Source organism: Nerophis lumbriciformis, linkage group LG33 (genome assembly GCF_033978685.3).
Source record: "Nerophis lumbriciformis linkage group LG33, RoL_Nlum_v2.1, whole genome shotgun sequence".
Classification (NCBI taxonomy): domain Eukaryota; kingdom Metazoa; phylum Chordata; class Actinopteri; order Syngnathiformes; family Syngnathidae; genus Nerophis; species Nerophis lumbriciformis.
Genome location: NC_084580.2, coordinates 23,305,156 through 23,329,000, shown reverse-complemented (window position 1 = coordinate 23,329,000; position 23,845 = coordinate 23,305,156). Strand labels below are relative to the sequence as shown.

Below are 23,845 nucleotides of genomic sequence, written 5' to 3'. Positions count from 1 at the left end.
ATGCTGATGACACCCAACTCTACATGCCCCTAAAGCTGACCAACACGCTGGATTGTAGTCAGCTGGAGGCGTGTCTTAATGAAATTAAACAATGGATGTCCGCTAACTTCTTGCAACTCAACACTAAGAAAACGGAAATGCTGATTATCGGTCCTGCTAAACACCGACATTTATTTAATAATACCACCTTAACATTTGACAACCAAACAATTACACAAAGCGACTCAGTAAAGAATCTGGGTATTATCTTCCACCCAACTCTCTCCTTTGAGTCACACATTAAGAGTGTTACTAAAACGGCCTTCTTTCATCTCCGTAATATCGCTAAAATTCGTTCCATTTTGTCCACTAGCGACGCTGAGATCATTATTCATGCGTTCGTTACGTCTCGTCTCGACTAATGTAACGTATTATTTTCGGGTCTCCCTATGTCTAGCATTAAAAGATTACAGTTGGTACAAAATGCGGCTGCTAGACTTTTGACAAGAACAAGAAAGTTTGATCATATTACGCCTATACTGGCTCACCTGCACTGGCTTCCTGTGCACTTAAGATGCGACTTTAAGGTTTTACTACTTACGTATAAAATACTACACGGTCTAGCTCCAGCCTATCTTACCGATTGTGTTGTACCATATGTCCCGGCAAGAAATCTGCGTTCAAAGAACTCCGGCTTATTAGTGATTCCCAGAGCCCAAAAAAAGTCTGCGGGCTGTAGAGCGTTTTCTATTCGGGCTCCAGCACTATGGAATGCCCTCCCGGTAACAGTTAGAGATGCTACCTCAGTAGAAACATTTAAGTCCCATCTCAAAACTCATTTGTATACTCTAGCCTTTGAATAGCCCCCCTTTTTTAGACCAGTTGATCTGCCGTTTCTTTTCTTTTCTCCTCTGCTCCCCCCTATCCCTTGTGGAGGGGAAGACACACAGATCCGGTGGCCATGGATGGGGTGCTGGCTGTCCGGGGTCGGGACCCGGGGTGGACCGCTCGCCTGTATATTGGTTGGGAACATCTCTGCGCTGCTGACCCGTCTCCGCTCGGGATGGTTTCCTGCTGACCCCACTGTGGACTGGACTCTTACTGTTATGCTGGATCCACTATGGAATGGAATCTCACAATATTATGTTAGACCCACTCGACATCCATTGCATTCGGTCTCCCTAGAGGGGGGGGTTACCCACATATGCGGTCCTCTCCAAGGTTTCTCATAGTCATTCACATCGACGTCCCACTGGGGAGAGTTTTTCCTTGCCCTTATGTGGGCTATACCGAGGATGTCGTTGTGGCTTGTGCAGCCCTTTGAGACACTTGTGATTTAGGGCTATATAAATAAACATTGATTGATTGATTGATTGATAGTTACCAGGTAGACCAATGGATTGAGGAAACGTTTTTAGACAACATCATAATATATACAGATGCATCAAAAACTATAAATAATAAAGTAGGAGCTGCAGCAGTTATCCCACAAGGAAACATAGTATTAAATAAAAGAATCAGTGATAAGTTATCTGTTTTTACGGGGGAATTGGTCGCAATTTATATGGCAGTTCATTGGATAGAGGAAAATAAAGCAAGGAAAGCAGTCGTGTGCTCGGACTCCAGCAGTGCATTGATGAGCATAAAAAACATAGCATGAGAAACAAGACAAGATTTAGTTGATGAAATAGTTCAGGCAATCTGCAGAATAAATAAAGCAGGAAAGTGTGGTAACATTTCTCTGGTACCTGCTCATGTAGGAGTTGTGGGCAATGAATTAGCAGATAGATACACAAAACAAACAAGCACTAAAACAGAAGTAAACATGGAGATGAACCACAGTAAAGAAGAAGTGAAGAACATCATTAAGATAGAAGACAATAAAAAGATGATTGGAATAAGGAAAGAAAAGGTAGAGAGTATTACAAAGTCCAGAGGAGAGTAGGTGTAATGAGAGGAGGAATAGAAATAGGAAGGAAGAAGACATTATTACTAGAATGAGATTAGGACATACATATCTAAATAGTTGATAGGAAACATAATACAGGACTGTGTGACTGTTGTCATCACATAGAAAGTGTTTTAATACATTGTAGCAAATACAATAGAGAAAGGCAAATACTGGGAAATAAGTTAGCGAAATAGAAGGTTAGGTTAGTAGTGGAAGATATTTTAGGATTGCACTCAGAACACATAGGTTATAAAACATTATATACATATTTAAAAAAGACTGGGTTAAATAAAAGAATATAGAGTACGTAGGGATCCATCTCGGTTCACACTCCACTTCAGTAGGTGGCGGTAATGCACACCACAAGGTTGCTTGTCAACCGCCATTAAACCAAAGAAGAAGAAGAAGAAGGCTTTGTTTATTCCTCACGAACTTTGACCTCGACCAATTGGACATGCGCAGAAGCCAACTTGGAAGAGGTCCATTGAAAGGTTGATAGCGCGACCTCCTGTACTGTAGAATGTAGTATGGACCATAGGACAGGACGAAGACCTCCTGTACTGTAGAATGTAGTATGGACCATAGGACAGGACGAAGACCTCCTGTACTGTAGAATGTAGTATGGACCATAGGACAGGACGTTAAGAAGCTGTGGAGGCCTAAGATGCTCTACTAGTCTGCTGGAAATCCAAAGAAGACGAAGGAGTCAAAAGCAAAATGGCGTTTGACAGAGAAGGCCTAAACGTGGCCACTGGCCATTATTGTTTCTCTATTTGTATTTAGTGCATACATGTACGCATATATGTCGTGTAGTAGATGAAACATTGTTAGTCATTGTTTGTATCCGGATACATTAGTCTGAGCGCACTTTATCAAGTCTTGTGCTAGTTAGCTTAGCTTGCTAGTTAGCTTAGCTTGTTAGCTGCTAACAAAGAGACGCGGACGTTATCAACACATCGCTAAGTAGAGATCAAATGTGAGTGTAAAGTGTTGTGATTGTGTGAAAATGTGCGAAAGAACGATAGCAAAGTACGAGGAGGAACTTTGTCCAACAAAAGAGCGACAACATCAACTACTGGACGCTGTTTTCAAGAAACATCAAGTTGTGTTACACAGAACAGGTTTGTTGACTTCTTACTCTCACATCTTTACTAACTTTATATTTCATTAGTAACACTTTTCTTCAATAGGAAGATGCTTTGTCTTGTGGGGATGATGCAATGCTTTCATTTAGATTCTTCATGAAAACGAGACAGTTTGAGGTTGATGTTCCTCTCAGTTTGTAACAATGTGTGATTGATTGATTGACGGACTTATGAGAAGTTTGCATAGGAAAGGGTACACTTTCATCACGGTACACATTCACTGCTACAAGAAAGCCTGACATGGTTTCACTTGAAATATTTGTTTAATTCACACAGAACACAGTACTATGTAGAACGTAGCATTTAAAGTACACAAATACTGCTAGAAAATACAATTTAAAAAAAACAAAAGGCTTCTCCTATTCCCAGTTACAACCTAAAATGTATTTTCAAAGTGACTTTGAAGGAAGTAAGGGATTTACACTCCTTTATGGCTATTGATAGGACGATCCACATGTTGGTGGTATAGCAGGCAACAAATTATAACCTTTTTTGGAGTGAAATCTGGGTTGAATGTGATTTGTACAACTACCTCTGGTGTTATAATGGTGAATATATTTTAAAGTATCCAGACAGGTACATCAGGATTTTAGTGCTGTGGTGTATCTTGTACACCAGACCAACTGCAAGAAGATGTACTCTGTCACCTACCAAGAGCCTCCCCACGTGAAGGAAATGGTTGGTGGAAAGGTGAGCCCGAGATGGACGGTTGAGTAGAAGCCCAATCATTTTGTTTTGGGCTGTCTGGAGTTAGTTTTTCAGAGCTTTTAAGGCGTCACGGTACCAAACATGAACTCTGTAGTCAAAGTGGGGTTAAATGAGTGCTTGTGTTAAAGTCTTAAGTGTATTTCTACCCACCAGCCAGGTGATCCTAGTATGTAAGAACTAGGGTTGTACGGTATACTGGTATTAGTATAATACTGCGATACTATCCAACTATCTATTTTCTACCGCTTGTCCCTTTCGGGGTTGCAGGGGGTGCTGGAGCTGATCTCAGCTGCATTATTCATATTCGGTACTATACCGCCTCTAAAAAGTATGACTTCTATTCATACATCAATATTTTTTGGCATCACAACATCTTTCGTTTAAAAAAAAATGTATATTATGTTTATAAACTCAGGAAATATGTCCCCGGACACATGAGGACTTTGAATATGTACTACCAATGTATGATCCTGTAACTACTTGGTATCAGATTGATACCCAAATTTGTGGTATCATCCAAAACTAATGTACAGTCTCAAACAACAGAAGAATAAGTGATTATTACATTTTAACAGAAGTGTAGATAGAACATGTTAAAACAGAAAATAAGCAGATATTAACAGTAAATGAACAAGTAGATTAATAATCAATTTTCTACCACTTGACCTCAATAATTTTGACAAAATAATAGAATATAAATGACACAATATGTTACTGCATATGTCAGCCGACTAAATTAGGATTCTTTGTTTTTTTACTTCCTACTAAAAGACAAGTTGTCTATTGTGTTCACTATTTTATTTAAGGACAGACTTGCAATAAGAAACATATGTTTAATGTACCCTAAGATTTTTTTGTTAAAATAAAGCCAATAAGGCACTTTTCTGTGGTCCCATTTTTTTTTTAGAAAATTATCGAAAAGTATCACAACACATTTTGGTCCAACACTAGTAAGAACAGAATGTGTCGGTTGATTCTACCCTAGTAGTCATTTTTTCACTAGAGAGATTAGTCTCTACGATGCAGCCAAGATAGGTAATCTCATTTTTGTTTGTTATAATATTGTCACCCACTTTGACTGTGAAGTTATCTACTTTTCTGAGGTTAGGAATTGACCCAAAAACCTGTGTACTTGCAAGTACCGGGGCGAGTGTTAGTTTGCCAGTTTGTCAGTGAAAGCCTTGCTAGTCTAGGTCTTGAGGATTGTAGCTTTGCTTGTTTTGTGGCCGTCAGCCTCGGTTCTATGTTCTTTACGGGTACAGAAAATCATGGAATGATCATTTAAGCCGCATACAGTAGTTCCACTTGTGGTGATCTTAGACTGGTCAGAAGTAACAACGAGGTCTATGAAGGTTTAAAAGGACTCACTCACCCTGGTAGTTTGCTTAATGAGCTAAGTGAGGCAATGTTGGTGGCACAGCTTAGTGAAGGTTTTAAAAATGGGTGCATCCTTTCAGGACATATCTGTGTTCCAGTCCCCAAGAAGATGTAAACCTGTATCAACATGTTTACACAAAACTCACACAGTCACTATATACATTTTATACTGTAATCACGTCTAATTAAAGTTATAATTTCACTTCCTGATTCTGACCTACATGCAACAATAAGTGAAAGTAAACATTTATTTTCAATAACCAAAGTAGTCAACACTTGATTTATTAAAAGGACATAAAGGTGACTGACTTTCCTTCAGCGTGTCGTAGATGGTCTCCAATTCCTAAAGAGGAATTGTTGATGGAGATACTCCATAAAACACCACATAGTAAAACATGTTTTGGTAAAAGTTCCTTTTGGCCCAGCCAACAAAATGACCACAAAAAAGTATTCTGCATGATGACAAAAACATACCATGAATGTTTTTTTAAGTGATTTTGGAATTATATTTTTTTATTTCCATGATGTTGAAGTCATGGTAATGACTATCTCAATATTTACACACTTTACATCAGTGAGTGTAAAGTTAAGAATGCCTCAATCAATGCTGCCCCGTACTCATAAAAACTTTTGAAATTGCCCACCAGCAAATTTCCAAGTCTATTTTTTAACTCACTTTTGAATTCATTTTAGTGGCTGGGACAAGAGGAGGTATTTCCCGTGTTTTTATTGGTTGTTTTGCTACACACTTTCAACACAACACAGGAAGGAACACAAATAATGTCATTGTGTTAACAGTGTCAGTCCAAAACTATTTCTATTCTCTCTTTATCTTATTTACTTATTTACCCAACAGACATCCAGCAGCCCCCTCACATTAAAGAGGAAGAGGAGGATCCACAGCCCCCCCACATTAAAGAGGAAGAGGAGGAAGTGTGGATCACTCAGGGGGGAGAGTGTCTTCTAGGGCAGGAGGAGGATGATGTCAGCAAGTTTCCACTGACTGTTGTCTCTGTGAAGACTGAAGAGCATGAAGACAAACCACCTGAGTCCTCACAGCTTCATCACAGTCCAAGTAAGCACATATCATTTTATTCTCAGGGCATTCAATCCATCACAACTGGACTGTTCACTTTGTCTTAGAAGACGTTTGTCCTCTCATCCAAGTAGGCTTCATCACTTCATGCTCATAGACTTAAAGTCTTAAATTTAATCACTGGAATTTAGAGGGGAACTGCACTTTTTGGGGGGAATTTTTCTATCGTTCACAATCATTATAAAAGACATGATGGTGGATATATTAAAAAAAAAAAAATCACATTCTAACTAGAGCCTTTTATTAATATGTGGATATTTTTAGGCATGTCACGATACACCATTTATATGTGGATATTTTGCCTTAGCCTTGAATGAACACTTGATGCATATAATCACAGCAGTATGATGATTCTATGTGTCTACATTAAAACATTCTTCTTCATACTGCATTAATATATGCTACTTTTAAACTTTCATGCAGAGAGGGAAATCACAACTAAGTCAATTTAGCAAAAGTGTATTTATTAAAGAGTTATTAAGCAGTGGCACAAACATTTATGTCATTTCCAAACAGAAAGTGCAAGATTGTCAGAGACATTTTAAAACAAGCTATTAGTGCACTTTTGTGCATGATGTCACTAAGATGACATATCAAAACAACACTAAATTAAAGTGCACTTTTTGTACAGAACGCCACTACAATAGTTTAAAACAAATAAAGTGCACTTTTGTGCATGATGTCACACAAGATATTTCAATAAGTGTCAAATAAAAATGAGCTGCATAATAGGAAATCAAATAGTGTATGTCCTTCACTATGTGGTAGGTTCCTGCGGACGTTATCTCCTTCTGTTGTTGACTATTTGTTTCATACGGAGTTGATATGGAAATGGTTGCTTAGACATTTTGTGGGTGTGGCACTGAACGGAGATGTTGACATGCGGAGTTTCAAGCACTCTTCATTCTCTAGCGGGTGACTTTTCAAATGATGCTACATTAGCAGTGCTGCTACTTTCTGTAGCAACGCTTTTGCCGCATACTTGACATATTACGGTTGTCTGTTCAACATATTCCCGCTTGAAGCCAAACCACCGCCAGACGATGGACTCCCTGCGGTTTTTCTTGGGAATGAATTATTCTTCCTTCATTTGTTACCAGATTTGCACCTTCTTTCTCTCGTATTACCACTAGCACCACTCCGTTAGCACCACAGCTAACGTTACCATGCCGCTACCTGTCTGCTCCGTGAGAGCGTATGACGTTGCACGCGTGACAGTATGTGACGTATGTAAGAAGGTGCGCTTGTTTTATGTCTCTGTGAGAAGGAGAGACAAGAAAGAGTGTATGTAGTGTAATGCCTGCAGCTAAAAGCAACTGTGTGAGAACGTATACTCCAATATCACCATATAGTCATTTTCTATATCGCACAGAGACAAACCCACGATATATCGGTTATATTCCATATATCGCCCAGCCCTAATTGTAACTCATAAATGTAAATAAAAGTCCACTTGCAATGGAGCCAATGAGAGGTCCTCTATAACCATCCAAAATACACCAACAATAGTCCATTTGTATTTTGTGGCTTGAATATCGACCAAGTATTAGTTGAGTTGAGTTTGAGTTTATTTCGAACATGCATGCATACATCACAAATTTCCAGTTTGTCTTTTCAACACACACACACACACACACACACACACACACACACACACACACACACACATACACACACACACACACACACACACACACACACACACACACACACACACACACACACACACACACACATTCTAGTATGTGTGACCTTCTTGAGACCTCCAAAAAATGCAATGGGGGTGGAGGGGGCGTTGTTGGGGAGAGGCGGGGTTTGGTGGTAGCGGGGGTGTATATTGTAGCCTGGAAGAGTTAGGGCTGCAAGGGATTCTGGGTATTTGTTCTGTTGTGTTTATGTTGTGTTACAATGCGGCTGTTCTCCCGAAATGTGTTTGTCATTCTTGTTTGGTGTGGGTTCACAGTGTGGCGCATATTTGTAACGGTGTTAAAGTTGTTTATACGGCCACCCTCAGTGCGACCTGTATGGCTGTTGATCAAGTATGCCTTTGATACATTTTGGCCAAAGGGGGCACATTTCAATTTCTTACATACACTTGTTATTACATATGTTGACTAGAGGAGAAGCACTTAAAATGTTTACACACTTGTTATTTCATATGTTGACCAGAAGGGGAGCACTTTTAAAACCGACACACAGTCAATTTGAAAAATTCCTCCTTTTTGGGACCACCCTCATTTTGATAAATGTCACCACCAGGGGTGCAAATGAGACATTCTCTATTAGATGCAATGGTTTTCCGTATTGGGACCATGATTTATGTCATCACTTGTTCACACCTCCTCATATGGAAGATACTGTTCCTTGTTGGTGTCTCAAGAAGGGTAGAAATACAAGAACAAATAAATGAATGCATACTGTGGAGTGCGGGGACCCCTAGAGGTAGTTGTAAGGTGTTCCCAGCTAAATGACAGATAGTTAACAGCAATGGACCCTCACTGGGTCCATTTCTACACTCTCAGTTACATTAACATTGATATTATACATGTGGGCCAATAGATATATAAATCCTATTAAATGTAGCTTTGATGTGGCAAGCTACTTTTGCAGTGTAGCTTGCTACAATTCTTTGAGGATAGCTTAGCTACATTTAATTGAGAGTAACTTGTAGCTTAGCTTACTACATTGTCCAGGTAGCTTGCCCATCACTGTCTATTTGGCCTAGCTCACATGTCAATAGTTTGAATACTGCAAACTTCAATACAGTAACACGTCATTTGTGTTTTATGTTCTGCAGACGTCCAGCAGGTGTCAGCAGAGAGTCAAGAAGAGATTCACTCCAAGCAGCAGGAGTGGAGCTCCAGTGTGGGACAGAAGGAGCTACACATTAAAGAGGAAGAGGAGGAACTGTGGGAGCAGCTTCAAAGGTTGGAGGAGGCTAATGATGAAGATGAAGCTCAGTCCTTACAGCTTCATCACAGTCAAAGTGAGGAGAACAGAGGGGCGGAGCTTGTAAGTCAACACATCACAGAAGCTGATGGAGAGCATTGTGAAGATATAAAGTCAGAACCAGACAACATCTTTGCTCCACTGTCAGACATGGACCGAATGATGTCAGACTCTTCTGATCACAGTGACCACATCCAAAAACCTTTGGAGAGTAAAAATGAGTCTAAAGGTGATACGAGACATCACACTAACAACAAACACTTTGACTGCTCTGAATGTGGGAAATCATTTAGACGGAAGAATCATTTTACAGTACACATGAGAACACATACTGGAGAGAAACCTTTTACTTGCTCGGTTTGTAAGACGAGTTTCTCCACAAAACATTACCGGTACATGACCACACACATGAGAACACACACTGGAGAGAAACCTTTTCCATGCTCAGTGTGTCTCAAAAGATTCTCCTTAAATTCTCATATGAAAAGACACGTGAGAACACACACTGGAGAGAAACCTTTTGCTTGCTCAGCTTGTGCTAAACGAGTCAACACTAAGAATGACATGATATCACACATGAGAACACACACAGGTGAGAAACCTTTTGCTTGCTCTGTTTGTAAGAAGAGTTTCTCCAGAAAAGATAACATGACCACACACATGAGCACACACACTGGAGAGAAACCATTTAGTTGCACTGTGTGTGATAAGATGTTCAGGTTTAAGTATCAGGTCAGTAGACACAAGTGTGTAACAGTCATGGAAGCTGCAGGGATTTAAAATGTGCTAAATGTAGTTTAAAAACCCAGCATGTTTAATATGAATGTATATTTGATGTTGTATGTAGTGCTTCTCATCTTCTAGTCTTATATGTTGTCCTGTAGTTACTTTTTAAGTTGTGTTCATTTATTGAATATTATGTATGTAGCTACTATTTTAATTTAATTTCTCATTTTTTAAAGAGAGGGCATCTTATTTAAAATAATTTGTGTCTTATAAAATCACACATTTTTTCGATTGCATTTTATTGATGTTATTATTCAATTAAAAGTATGAATGAATAACATTGTTAACAAAATGTGAACTCTGGTAGATTAGCAGCATTGTTACATCATGGATGTTAACTACTGCAAAACATCAACAAAGAAGAAAAAGGCTGAAGTTAGCAACACATCACTGAACTTTAGAGCCATCGTGAGTGGAGTTGCTTGTTTTTATTGCTGCATTTGTACTTATTTCACCTCACATCTTCACTTTTAATCCTAAAGTCTTCTTCAAATATATTGTTGTAGACTTCTGAGATTTATGTTTCTGATGTGTGTGTGTGTGTAGTCTGTGGAAAGGGTTGTTGTCCCTTGTGGATCCAATTGTTCACTTACACAGATACATCTTCATCAGACATCACCCGTTCACTACTGGACGAAACCTTAGCATTAATGTTCTAATATAAGTGTGACCTCATTATTCCTTGATAATAAGACTAAAAATACAGATTTAAGCACTGTATTAGAGTGCCTCTTGTAGTACTCCAACTCGCCACACTGAGAAGTGGGGGCGATCATGAGCTAGCAGATGCATGTTGCTATCATGTTTTATCAACGAGGAAGACAGCATTTGTCTTTACTTTTTTGTCAGATCCAACTTTTATTGCTCTGCTGAATAAATGAATCACTATGGCTGCCAATATCGAGGATTGTATATATATTTAATCAAATACTTTCCTTAACAGGTAAGTAAGTAAGTACATTTTATTCATAAAGCGCTTTTCACAGATACAATCACAAAGTGCTGTACAAAACATAGGTGAAGTAAAACAACAATTCAATTAAAACAACAGGGGAAACATCATAAAAAGGATCAAAAAAGTGGATTAAAAGTTATAGTTAGTGCATTAACTTTACTATTACTATTACTATAACTTTACTATTACTATTACTATTAGCTTTACTAACAAGAGAAGTTTTAATATGTTTGTTAAAAGTTTCAACAAAGTCTGGTGAAAATTGTTCCAGGATCTGGGCGCTATAGCCTGGAATACCAGGTCTCCACGGGTTTTAAAACGAGGTTTTGGTATCTTTAGAAGACCTTGCCCTGAAGAGAGGGGCATAACAAGTCAGTGATGTACTGAGGGGCCCCACCATGCAATACACGGAATGTCAGGACTAAAATCTTAAAGGGGAACATTATCACAATTTCAGAATTGTTAAAACCATTAAAAATCAGTTCCCAGTGGCTTATTTTATTTTTCAAAGTTTTTTTCAAAATTTGACCCATCACGCAATATCCCTAAAAAAAGCTTCAAAGTGCCTGATTTTAACCATCGTTATAAACACCCGTCCATTTTCCTGTGACGTCACATAGTGATGCCAACACAAACAAACATGGCGCATAGAACAGCAAACTATAGCGACATTAGGTCGAATTCCGACTCGGATTTCAGCGGCTTAAGCGATTCAACAGATTACGCATGTATTGAAACGGATGGTTGTAGTGTGGAGGCAGGTAGCGAAAACGAAATTGAAGAAGAAACTGAAGCTATTGAGCCATATCGGTTTGAACCGTATGCAAGCGAAACTGACGAAAACGACACGACAGCCAGCGACACGGGAGAAGGCGAGGAGGAATTCGGCGATCACCTTCTAACCAACGATTGGTATGTGTTTGTTTGGCATTAAAGGAAACTAACAACTATGAACTAGGTTTACAGCATATGAAATACATTTGGCAACAACATGCACTTTGAGAGTGCAGTCAGCCCAATTTTCATCAATTAATATATTCTGTAGACATACCCTCATGTCAGCAGGCCAGGGAAGCTAGGGTCGATATTCTTCTCTTGATCATCTTCGGTGGCATAAGGGACGGTGTGAGCCAAGACATCCAGGGGGTTTAGCTCGCTCGTCTGCGGGAACAAACTGCCGCCATTGCTTGCCGTGCTACTAAGGGCCTTTGTCCCTGAATTGCTCACACACTCCGGTAGATTCAATGGGGGTCTGGCGGCAGATTTCTTTGACTTTATCGTTGGAAATGCATCTGCTTTGAGTGTCGCAGGATATCCACACATTCTTGCCATCTCTGTCGTAGCATAGCTTTCGTCGGTAAAGTGTGCGGAACAAACGTCCAATTTCTTGCCACTTTCGCATCTTTGGGCCACTGGTGCAACTTGAATCCGTCCCTGTTCGTGTTGTTACACCCTCCGACAACACACCGATGAGGCATGATTTCTCCAAGGTACGGAAAACAGTCGAAAAAACGGAAAATAACAGAGCTGATTTGACTCGGTGTTTGAGAAAATGGCGGATTGCTTCCCAATGTGACGTCACAACGTGCTCCGAGAGCGAATAATAGAAAGGCGTTTAATTCGCCAAAATTCACCCATTTAGAGTTCGGAAATCGGTTAAAAAATATATGGTCTTTTTTCTGCAACATCAAGGTATATATTGACGCTTACATAGGTCTGGTGATAATGTTCCCCTTTAATGCACTCTCCAGTTTAACAATAGATGACATCAAATCCATAAATTCATCTACAAATAAAGGAGCAGGACCAGGCGGTAGATGAGAACACAGTAAAAAAAGTGTTTGTTTCCAACATTGCACTGCTGAAGCTCAAATGACTTGTTCGGCTTCGTGTCCATCAGTCTGCAGCAGAAAGATGTTTATGAAAGATGTGATGTTTATAAAAAATATTTCTTAAATCTTATTTTGTAAGGCCATGTCATTTTACTTTGTTTCTGGTGGTACAATTTATTTGGAGGCACAGGTACATCACTCCTGCCAGAGAGTCATTTCCGGCAAGTAAATGTCCTGGACCCGAAGGGTTTGGGGCTGAGTTCTATCAGGCATTCCACCATACATTGAGACCTCTATTACTTAGGTTGATCAATGATTCCAGAACAAATAAAACATTTCCACTGTCTCTTTATGAGGCAAACATCTGTGTTGTATTGAAAGAGCAATCCATCTAACTATTGGCCTATCTCTCTGCTCAACCTTGACCACAACATCTTTACAAAGGTACTAGCTACTATATTAAACAAACACATAGAAACAATTATTCATGCAGATCAAGTTGGTTTTACACCTGGTAGGCATTCTTTTTTTAATGTGCGACGCTTGGTAAACATTTTGTATTCTGACAAGAGGGACTATGCCAACGGAGCTGTCCTGTCACTGGACGCCCAGAAAGCCTTTGATTCAATTGAATGGCCATATTTATTTAAAGTTATGAGGAGGTTTGGTTTTGGGGAAACTTTTGTAAATTGGATTAAAATGATTTATCACTCTCCTAAATCGGCTGTTATCACAAATAACATGAAATCAGGGCCATTTAGTCTACACCGAGGAGTACGTCAAGGAGATTGTCTGTCTCCCGTGCTATTTAGGATAGCACTAGAACCCTCGCCAATAGGAATAAGGAATCCCCCTAGTATTAGAGCCATTCCAGTTGGTGCATCAGAAGCTCTCGTCAACTTGTACGCAGATGATTTAAAGGCCTACTGAAATGCGATTTTCTTATTTAAACGGGGATAGCAGGTCCATTCTGTGTCATACTTGATCATTTCGCGATATTGCCATATTTTTGCTGAAAGGATTTAGTAGAGAACATTGACGATAAAGTTGGCAACTTTTGGTCGCTGATAAAAAAAGCCTTGCCTGTACCGGAAGTAGCAGACGAGTAGCGTGACGTCACAGGTTGTGGAGCTCCTCACATCCGCACATTGTTTACAATCATGGCCACCAGCAGCGAGAGCGATTCGGACCGAGAAAGCGACGATTTCCCCATTAATTTGAGAGAGGATGAAAGATTTGTGGATGAGGAAAGTGAGAGTGAAGGACTAGAGGGCAGTGGGAGCGATTCAGATAGGGAAGATGCTGTGAGAGGCGGGTGGGACCTGATATTCAGCTGGGAATGACTAAAACAGTAAATAAACACAAGACATATATATATACTCTATTAGCCACAACACAACCAGGCTTATATTCAATATGCCACAAATTAATCCCGCATAACAAACACCTCCCCCCTCCCGTCCATATAACCCGCCAATACAACTCAAACACCCGCACAACACACTCAATCCCACAGCCCAAAGTACCGTTCACCTCCCAAAAGTTCATACAGCACATATATTTCCCCAAAGTCCCCAAAGTTACGTACGTGACATGCACATAGCGGCACGCACGTACGGGCAAGCGATCAAATGTTTGGAAGCCGCAGCTGCATGCGTACTCACGGTACCGCGTCTGCGTATCCAACTCAAAGTCCTCCTGGTAAGAGTCTCTGTTGTCCCAGTTCTCCACAGGCCAATGGTAAAGCTTGACTGTCATCTTCCGGGAATGTAAACAATGAAACACCGGCTGTGTTTGTGTTGCTGCAGTCGGCCGCAATACACCGCTTCCCACCTACAGCTTTCTTCTTTGCTGTCTCCATTGTTCATTGAACAAATTGCAAAAGATTCACCAACACAGATGTCCAGAATACTGTGGAATTTTGCGATGAAAACAGACGACTTAATAGCTGGCCACCATGCTGTCCCAAAATGTCCTCCACAATCCGTGACGTCACGCGCTGACGTCATCATACCGAGACGTTTTCAGCAGGATATTTCGCGCGAAATTTAAAATTGCACTTTAGTAAGCTAACCCGGCCGTATTGGCATGTGTTGCAATGTTAAGATTTCATCATTGATATATAAACTATCAGACTGCGTGGTCGGTAGTAGTGGCTTTCAGTAGGCCTTCAATTGTCACTCTAATGAATCCCAAGGAGGACATCCCTCACCTTTTTCAATATATTAGCTCTTCTGGTAAAATTTCTGGCTATACCATAAATTTGGCCAAAAATGATTTTATGTTTATTGGTGAAAATATTGACTTACAGAACTGTCCAGTGAAAATTGTACCGTATTATATTATATATCTCGGACTCAAAATATCTAAAAGTCCTAAATCATTGTTAAAATTAAACATTCCTGAGACAAACTGAAATCCAACATAGAATACTGGAGAACCATACCACTATCTATGAGTGAATGCCATAAAGATGGTATCCCTACCAACATTTTTGTACCTCTTCCAAGGTTTTAAGAAAACGGATACAATCATTTTGGATTTTCTTTGGGGGTATAAAAAGCATAGATTATCTAAAAAACATATATTCAGGTGGTTTGGGTCTTCAGATACTCAAACATTATTATTGGGCAGCAAATGCTCGGGCATCGGCATACTGGCAGTGGTGGTCATTGGCATACTGGCAATGGTGGTCATTGGCATCCTGGCAGTGGTGGTCATTGGCATACTGGCAGTGGTGGTCATCGGCATACTGGCAATGGTGGTCATTGGCATACTGGCATTGGTGGTCATTGGCATACTGGCAATGGTGGTCATTGGCATACTGGCAATGGTGGTCATTTGCATACTGGCAATGGTGGTATCGGCATACTGGCAATGGTGGTCATTGGCATACTGGCAATGGTGGTCATTGGCATACTGGCAATGGTGGTCATTGGCATACTGGCAATGGTGGTCATTGGCATACTGGCAATGGTGGTCATCGGCATACTGGCAGTGGTGGTCATTGGCATACTGGCAATGGTGGTCATTGGCATAGTGGCAGTGGTGGTCATTGGCATACTGGCAATGGTGGTCATCGGCATACTGGCAATGGTGGTCATCGGCATACTGGCAATGGTGGTCATTGGCATACTGGCAATGGTGGTCATTGGCATACTGGCAATGGTGGTCATTGGCATACTGGCAATGGTGGTCATCGGCATACTGGCAATGGTGGTCATTGGCATACTGGCAATGGTGGTCATCGGCACACTGGCAATGGTGGTCATCGGCATACTGGCAATGGTGGTCATCGGCATACTGGCAATGGTGGTCATCGGCATACTGGCAATGGTGGTCATTGGCATACTGGCAGTGGTGGTCATCGGCATACTGGCAATGGTGGTCATTGGCATACTGGCAATGGTGGTCATCGGCATACTGGCAATGGTGGTCATCGGCATACTGGCAATGGTGGTCATCGGCATACTGGCAGTGGTGGTCATTGGCATACTGGCAATGGTGGTCATTGGCATACTGGCAATGGTGGTCATCGGCATACTGGCAATGGTGGTCATTGGCATACTGGCAATGGTGGTCATCGGCATACTGGCAATGGTGGTCATTGGCATACTGGCAATGGTGGTCATTGGCATACTGGCAATGGTGGTCATCGGCATACTGGCAATGGTGGTCATTGGCATACTGGCAGTGGTGGTCATTGGCATACTGGCAATGGTGGTCATTGGCATACTGGCAATGGTGGTCATCGGCATACTGGCAATGGTGGTCATCGGTATACTGGCAATGGTGGTCATTGGCATACTGGCAGTGGTGGTCATCGGCATACTGGCAATGGTGGTCATTGGCATACTGGCAATGGTGGTCATGGAGAATTATGTGCCTCTCAGTGCTTACCGTCGAGGACGTGGAAGACCTCTACCTATTTGAAACCGTGATCGCTGGGCATCTGCTGATTGGGCTGGGCATTGCTTTGGTGCATCCTCAAATTCGGAAGACGATGGCAGACATTCAAGGACCTCAAAGGCTGCCCGTCGCAATGGAAGACATGGGTCCAGCTGTGGGAACACAGACTGTGGCCATTTCAGAACTGAATCGTAAGTTGGATCAGGACTCTCTCCAGAGGCTGCAGCGCTTGCAGAACTCTGCTGCTCGTCTTTTAACCAAAACCAAACGACGTGAGCTCATTACCCCTGTACTGGCTTCCCTTCATCATTTTAGAATTATACTTATTGCTTACACCAAGAAGCCCTGCCCTATCTTTTTGAGCTGCTGCAGCTTTATTATCCCAGCAGGACCCTGAGGTCTTCAGACCAGCTCCTCCTGGCTGTCCCAAAAACTAGGCTAAAAACCAGTGGCAAGGCCCAGACTGTGGAACAACCTTCCACTATCTATTAGATCCTCCCAGTCTCTGAGACAATTTAAATCTAAAAACATATTTTTACTCCCTGGCGTTCAAATCCAGTTAGGCAGGATATCTTCGTTGTTTTGTTATTTCTTGTTTTATCCTTTTGTATTTATTTATTACATTTTAGTGTTTTAGGTGATACATTCTGCACTTCTTTTAAGGTATATTTTACTATTGTATTTATTGTTACCATGTTAATGTGACACTATGTGCCCCTTATGTCTTATGTCTGTACAGCACTTTGGCCAACTGAGCTTGTTTTAAATGTGCGATATAAATACATAAAGTGAACACATCATTGAGTGGCATTTAGTTTTTACACTGGGGGGGACCAGACAAGCTCTGCTTCTTCCACTCATTTTGGACGGTTGGTCACTTGAGCAAAAGTTGTGCTTGTAAAATTTTGACATGTTCCAAATAAATACATTGAAAGTGAACATTAATAATAACATTTTAAAGTATTTTTTTGGTTGTATACCAACTTTGCGGAGGAGCTCTTCACAGCATCACCTCGCTAGTTAGCTTAACGTTAGCATCTTCCATGTTACCTCATAACGATGATGAATAAATGTGTTTGTGTGCCTTACAGGCGGACTTGTTATTGGCTAACATATATACACATCATTTGTGGTACATGTTTTTACTTTATTAGTACATTAACCTCCAGTCTTCACACAGTGAGCATAGACATGAGTTTAACATTGGGGGGACATCAATTTATATCTCAAAATAGTTTTAGGACAAATAAATGATTACACAGTATCTGTCAGGGCTTGGTAAAAGGATAGGACTCAGATGCAGAGTAGGGAACTTAGACAGGCTTTTATTTTGACAGCTTCCTTTTCACCTCCAAAGTCAAGGATTACAGTATCTATTTATCCAAAAACTAACCGGCAAAAAAGGTTCCAAAAAATAGGAACAACCAAAATTCGCTCAGAACGGAAGAAAACACAAAAGCAAAGACGAACTATAATTAATAAATGCTATAAAATGTATAAACAAAAAACGCTCCAACAGGAGGAAGAAACAACAACTATGAAAAATTCTATACTATCTAATCTAATAAAGTATTAACAAAAATTGTCACTCAAAAATGTGAGGAAAGAATGAAAAATAACTGAAACTTACCACTTCGGCTGAAAAACTACATAACAAAAAATCACTCTGCTGAGGAGGAAGAAAGGAAAACTCAAAATAGCAACAAAGGGATTCAGAATCAAAGAACATAAGCACAAGACGAGGCAAGGCAAGACAAGGCATGGACATGGGCATGGATGCTAGAGAGTACGAACAAACGAAACAATCTGGCACAGAACAAAGGAAGGAGTGGGCTTATAAGACACATGAGGGTAATAGGGAACAGGTGGAAACAATTAGGGAATCGGGATGACGTCAGACTGATGACACAAAAGGAAGGGCAAGTGACCTGAAACGAGAGGAGAGTTACTTTTCAAACTAAAACATGCACATCACAAGACAGAAAAAACCAAGACAAGACATCCCTCACCGCGGTGTGACAGTATCAGTATCAGTCTATGTTAAGCATTTTATGTAGCATTCCCATTTTACACTTTTTGGTGAAATATCCACTGTCATGTTACTCTTTATAGTTAATTACTTAGTAAAATTATAAAATATGTACTGAGTCCTTCTGCTGTTTCACTTTTTTGTGGTGTCATTTTGCTACCTGTTAAGGAAAGTATGTGTTCTTAAATATATAAATGATCCTCCATATTGGCAGCCATAGTGATTCATTTATTCAGCAGAGCAATAAAACTTGGATCTGACAAAAAAGTAAACACAAATGCTGGTCTTCCTCACTGATAAAACATGATAGCAACATGCATCTGCCAGCTCAGGATCGCCCCCACTTCTCAGTGTGGCGAGTTGGAGTACCACAAGAGGCACTCTAATACAGTGCTTAAATCTGTATTTTTAGTCTTATTATCAAGGAATAATGAGGTCACACTTATATTAAAACATTAATGCTAAGGTTTCGTCCGGTAGTGGGCCGGTGATGATGAAGATGATGAAGATGTATCTGTGCAAGTGAACAATTGCATCCACAAGGGACAACAACCCTTTCCACAGACTACACACACACATCAGAAACATAAATCTCAGAAGCCTACTACAATATATTTGAAGAAGACGTTAGGATTAAAAGTGAAGATGTGAGGTGAAATAAGTACAAATGCAGCAATAAAAACAAGCAACTCCACTCACGATGGCTCTAAAGTTCAGTGATGTGTTGCTAACTTCAGCCTTTTTCTTCTTTTTTGATGTTTTGCAGTAGTTAACATCCATGATGTAACAATGCTGCTAATCTACCAGAGTCCACATTTTGTTAACCATTTTATTCATTCATACTTTTAATTGGATAATAACATCAATAAAATAAAATAGAAAAAATGTGTGACAAAAAAAACAAATGAAAATAATAAAATGTCCTCTGTTTAACAATGAGAACATAGAATAAAATAGTAGCTACGTATATAATATTCAATAAATGCACACAACTTAAAAAGTAACTACAGGACAACATATAAGACTAGAAGATGAGAAGCACTACATACAACATCAAATATACATTCATATTAAACATGCTGGGTTTTTAAACTACATTTAGCACATTTTAAATCCCTGCAGCTTCCATGACTATTACACACTTGTGTTTACTGACCAGATACTTAATCCTGAACATTTTATCACACACAGTGCAACTAAACAGTTTCTCTCAAGTGTGTGTTCTCATGTGTCTGGTCATGCTATGCTTTCTGGAGAAACTCTTCTTACAAACAGGGCAAGTAAAAAGTTTCTCTCCAGTATGTGTTCTCATGTGCAATAGAATTTCCTTCTTAGTGTTGAATCTTTTCTCACAAGCTGAGCAAGCAAAAGGTTTCTCATCAGTGTGTGTTCTCATGTGTCTGGTCATGCTTTGCTTTCTGGAGAAACTCTTCTTACAAACAGAGCAAGTATAAGGTTTCTCACCTGTGTGTGTTCTCATGTGTATGGTCACGTCATCCTTAGTGTTGAATCTTTTAGCACAAGCTGAGCAAGCAAAAGGTTTCTCTCCAGTGTGTGTTCTCATGTGTATGGTCATGCGTTCCTTTCTGGAGAAACTCTTATTACAAACATAGCAAGTAAAAGGTTTCTCACCTGTGTGTGTTCTCATATGTGAGGTCATGTCATGCTTAAAGTTGAATCTTTTAGCACAAGCTGAGCAAGCAAAAGGTTTCTCTCCAGTGTGTGTTCTCATGTGTGTGGTCAGGTCACTCTTTTTGGAGAAACTCTTCTTACAAAAGGAGCAAGTAAAAGGTTTCTCACCTGTGTGTGTCCTCATGTGTGCGATCATGACATTCTTAATGTTGAAACTTTTACCACAAGCTGAGCAAGCAAACGGTTTCTCTCCAGTGTGTGTTCTCATGTGTGTGGTCATGTCACCCTTTCTGGAGTAACTCTTCTTACAAACGGGGCAAGTAAAAGGTTTCTCTCCGGTGTGTGTTCTCATGTGTGTGGTAATGTTACGCTTTCTGGAGAACCTCTTCTTACAAACGGAGCAAGTAAAAGGTTTCTCTCCAGTGTGTGTTCTCATGTGTGTTGTCAAGTATTGTTTTGTGGAGAAACTCTTCTTACAAACAGAGCAAGTAAAAGGTTTCTCTCCAGTATGTGTTCTCATGTGTACTGTAAAATGACTCTTCTTTCTAAATGATTTCCCACATTGAGAGCAGTCAAAGTGTTTGTTGTTAGTGTGATGTCTCGTATCACCTTTAGAGTCTTTTTTACTCTCCAAAGATTTTTGGATGAGGTCACTGTGATCAGAAGAGTCTGACATCATGTGGTCCATGTCTGACAGTGGAGCAAAGATGCTGTCTGGTTCTGACTTGATATCTTCACAATGCTCTCCATCAGCTTCTGTGATGTGTTGACTTACAAGCTCCGCCCCTCTGTTCTCCTCACTTTGACTGTGATGAAGCTGTAAGGACTGAGCTTCATCTTCATCATGAAGCTGCTCCTCTTTAATGTGGGAGGGGGCCTGTAGCTCCTTCTGTCCCACACTGGTGTGCCACTCCTCTTCATGACTCCCCGCTGACACCCGCTGGACGTCTACAGAACAAATGAGGTGTTACCGTATTGAAGTTTGCAGTATTCAAACTATTGACATGTGAGGTAGGGTAAATAGACAGTGATGGGCAAGCTACCTGGACAATGTAGTAAACTAAGCTACAAGTTACTCTCAATTAAATGTAGCTAAGCTATCCTCAGAAAATTGTAGCAAATTACACTACATGCTACACTGCGAAAGTAGCTAGGCTCCAGCACCCCCCGCTACCCCGAAGGGAATAAGCGGTAGGAGATGGATGGACAATATGAACCAAATAGTTGAACGTTTTAATTATTATTTTGTAAGGCTGAAACGACGCGTCGACGTAGTCGACGTCATCGGTTACGTAAATACGTCGACGCCGTTTTTGTGCGTCGGCGCGTCGCATATTTACGTCACACTACTGTCATGGCGGAGCGCAAAGCAGACGATGCGAGCGAGGGGAAAAAAGCACGCCAAAAGTCGTCAAAAGTGTGGGAGTATTTCAATAAACGGCCTAATAATGTTGTTGTATGCACACTGTGTCGAGCGGAAATGGCCTATCATAGCAGCACAACGGCTATGAACGAACATTTGAAAAGAAAACCCCCGACAGCGTTCTTGCCATCACCATCAACAAGTCAATCATCCGCGTGCGTATACGTTGTCATTATTACACAAAAACAGGAATGTGTCATTTGTATCTGCGTTGTAAATTCATAAACTAAAGCACCGTTTCGCTCTGAGAGGCGCGTTTGGCGTGCCTGTTCAGTGTTTACAAAGACGCGCTCCTCTTTAACGCTGTGGAGAGGCGGCGGCGGCGAGCGAGCGGCGAGGCGGGGCGCGCCGGGAGCGACGCCGCAATCGTGCCCAGGTGCGCGATCCGCGCAGTTGGAAGAGAAAAGACTTTGTGTAAAATTAAAAGATTGTAAACCTGGCAAAGCCGTCTGGCGTTCAGTCTGTCGGTCCTGAAAGAACCCCACGGCACAAGACGTGTCACAAACGCTAACGTTAATTAGTTGTGCAAATACCTTTTACAACATTAACAGTTACATATACTATGTACAAACCAACAATTAACTTTCACTTTAATCATACTATCATTGTTGTGTTATTAAGCAAAATAAGCAATACTTTTACTTTTGTTGAAACGTTTACACTGTACACTTTTTTGCATTGGATGTTTAGCTTTATTTTTGCACATTTTAGCAAATAAGCAATACTTTTACTTTTGTTGAAATGTTTACACTTGTTACAGAATATTTCCGTTTTGCACTTTTTTGTATTGGATGTTTATCTTTATTTTTGCACATTTTAAAGCAAAATAAGCAATACTTTTACTTTTGAAATGCTTATACTATTCCAGAATATTAAGATTTGCACTGGATGTTTACTTTTATATTTGCACATTAAAAAGCAAATAAGCTACTTTTAATTTTGCTAAATGTTAAAAGTTTTAAATGTTTACATTGTTACAGAATATTTTGTCATGTTGTTGTCAATGTTGACTGAGTGGCCATACTTTTTTTTTTGTAAATAAAAGCCATGCCTTTTGAAAAAACTGGCCTACATTTATTTTTTCCTCTTCATTTTAAATTAAAAAAAAAAATCGGTAAAAGGAAAAATAATCTATAGATTAATCGAAAAAATAATCTATAGATTAACCGATTAATCGAAAAAATAATCTATAGATTAATCGATAGAAAAATAATCGTTAGCTGCAGCCCTATTATTTTGTTAATATCGGAAAACATCTGGAACAAAGAATTCCAAATGCAGATGATGTGTCAGTTGAGGACTCGAGTGAGCTCATAGACAGAAATCCCAATTCCACGTTTCTTAAGAACGTGACAAAAGAAGAAATAATGAAAATTGTAAAAAATTGTAAATCCGAGACCTCAACCGACTGTCATGGAATAGATATGGTAACAACAAAAAAGGTTATAGAAGACATCTCAGAACCTCTGACATATATCAGCAACGCATCATTACTAACCGGCAAATTCCCTGACAAAATGAAAATTGCGAAAGTCGTACCAATTTATAAGAATGGAGACATACAGCAGTTTACTAACTACACACCAGTTTCATTACTTCCACAATTCTCCAAAGTCATGGAAAAACTATTCAATAGCCGTTTAAATATATTTATCAACAAAAGTGGGACGCTGGTGGAGAACCAATATGGATTCAGAGCAAATATCTCAACATGGATAGCATTAATCCAAATAACAGAGGAAATGAGCAATGCAATAGATGGTAAAGAATAAATAAAGAATAAAGGCCTACTGAAAGCCACTACTACCGACCACGCAGTCTGATAGTTTATATATCAATGATGAAATCTTAACATTGCAACACATGCCAATACGGCCGGGTTAGCTTACTAAAGTGCAATTTTAAATTCCGCGCGAAATATCCCGCTGAAAACGTCTCGGTATGATGACGTCAGCGCGTGACGTCACGGATTGTAGCGGACATTTTGGGACGGCATGGTGGCCAGCTATTAAGTCGTCTGTTTTCATCGCAAAATTCCACAGTATTCTGGACATCTGTGTTGGTGAATCTTTTG

The 23,845-nt window shown here is 40.1% G+C and overlaps 2 protein-coding genes and 1 pseudogene across 2 annotated transcripts in view; 2 read left to right on the top strand and 1 right to left on the bottom strand.

The window, feature by feature from the left end:
• LOC133575751 (uncharacterized) overlaps window positions 1-23,845 on the top strand; it is a 381,675-nt gene that overhangs the window by 15,575 nt on the left and 342,255 nt on the right. The gene's annotated exons all lie outside the window — the stretch shown is intronic.
• Window positions 1-23,845, bottom strand: part of LOC133575700 (uncharacterized) — a 79,407-nt pseudogene that overhangs the window by 43,568 nt on the left and 11,994 nt on the right.
• LOC133575698 (uncharacterized) lies at window positions 2,809-10,162 on the top strand. Its single transcript, XM_061928470.2, has 3 exons — window positions 2,809-3,051; window positions 6,017-6,235; window positions 9,054-10,162. The coding sequence occupies exons 1-3, from the start codon at window positions 2,937-2,939 to the stop codon at window positions 9,983-9,985; spliced, it is 1,266 nt and encodes a 421-aa protein (XP_061784454.1). The 5' UTR covers window positions 2,809-2,936; the 3' UTR covers window positions 9,986-10,162.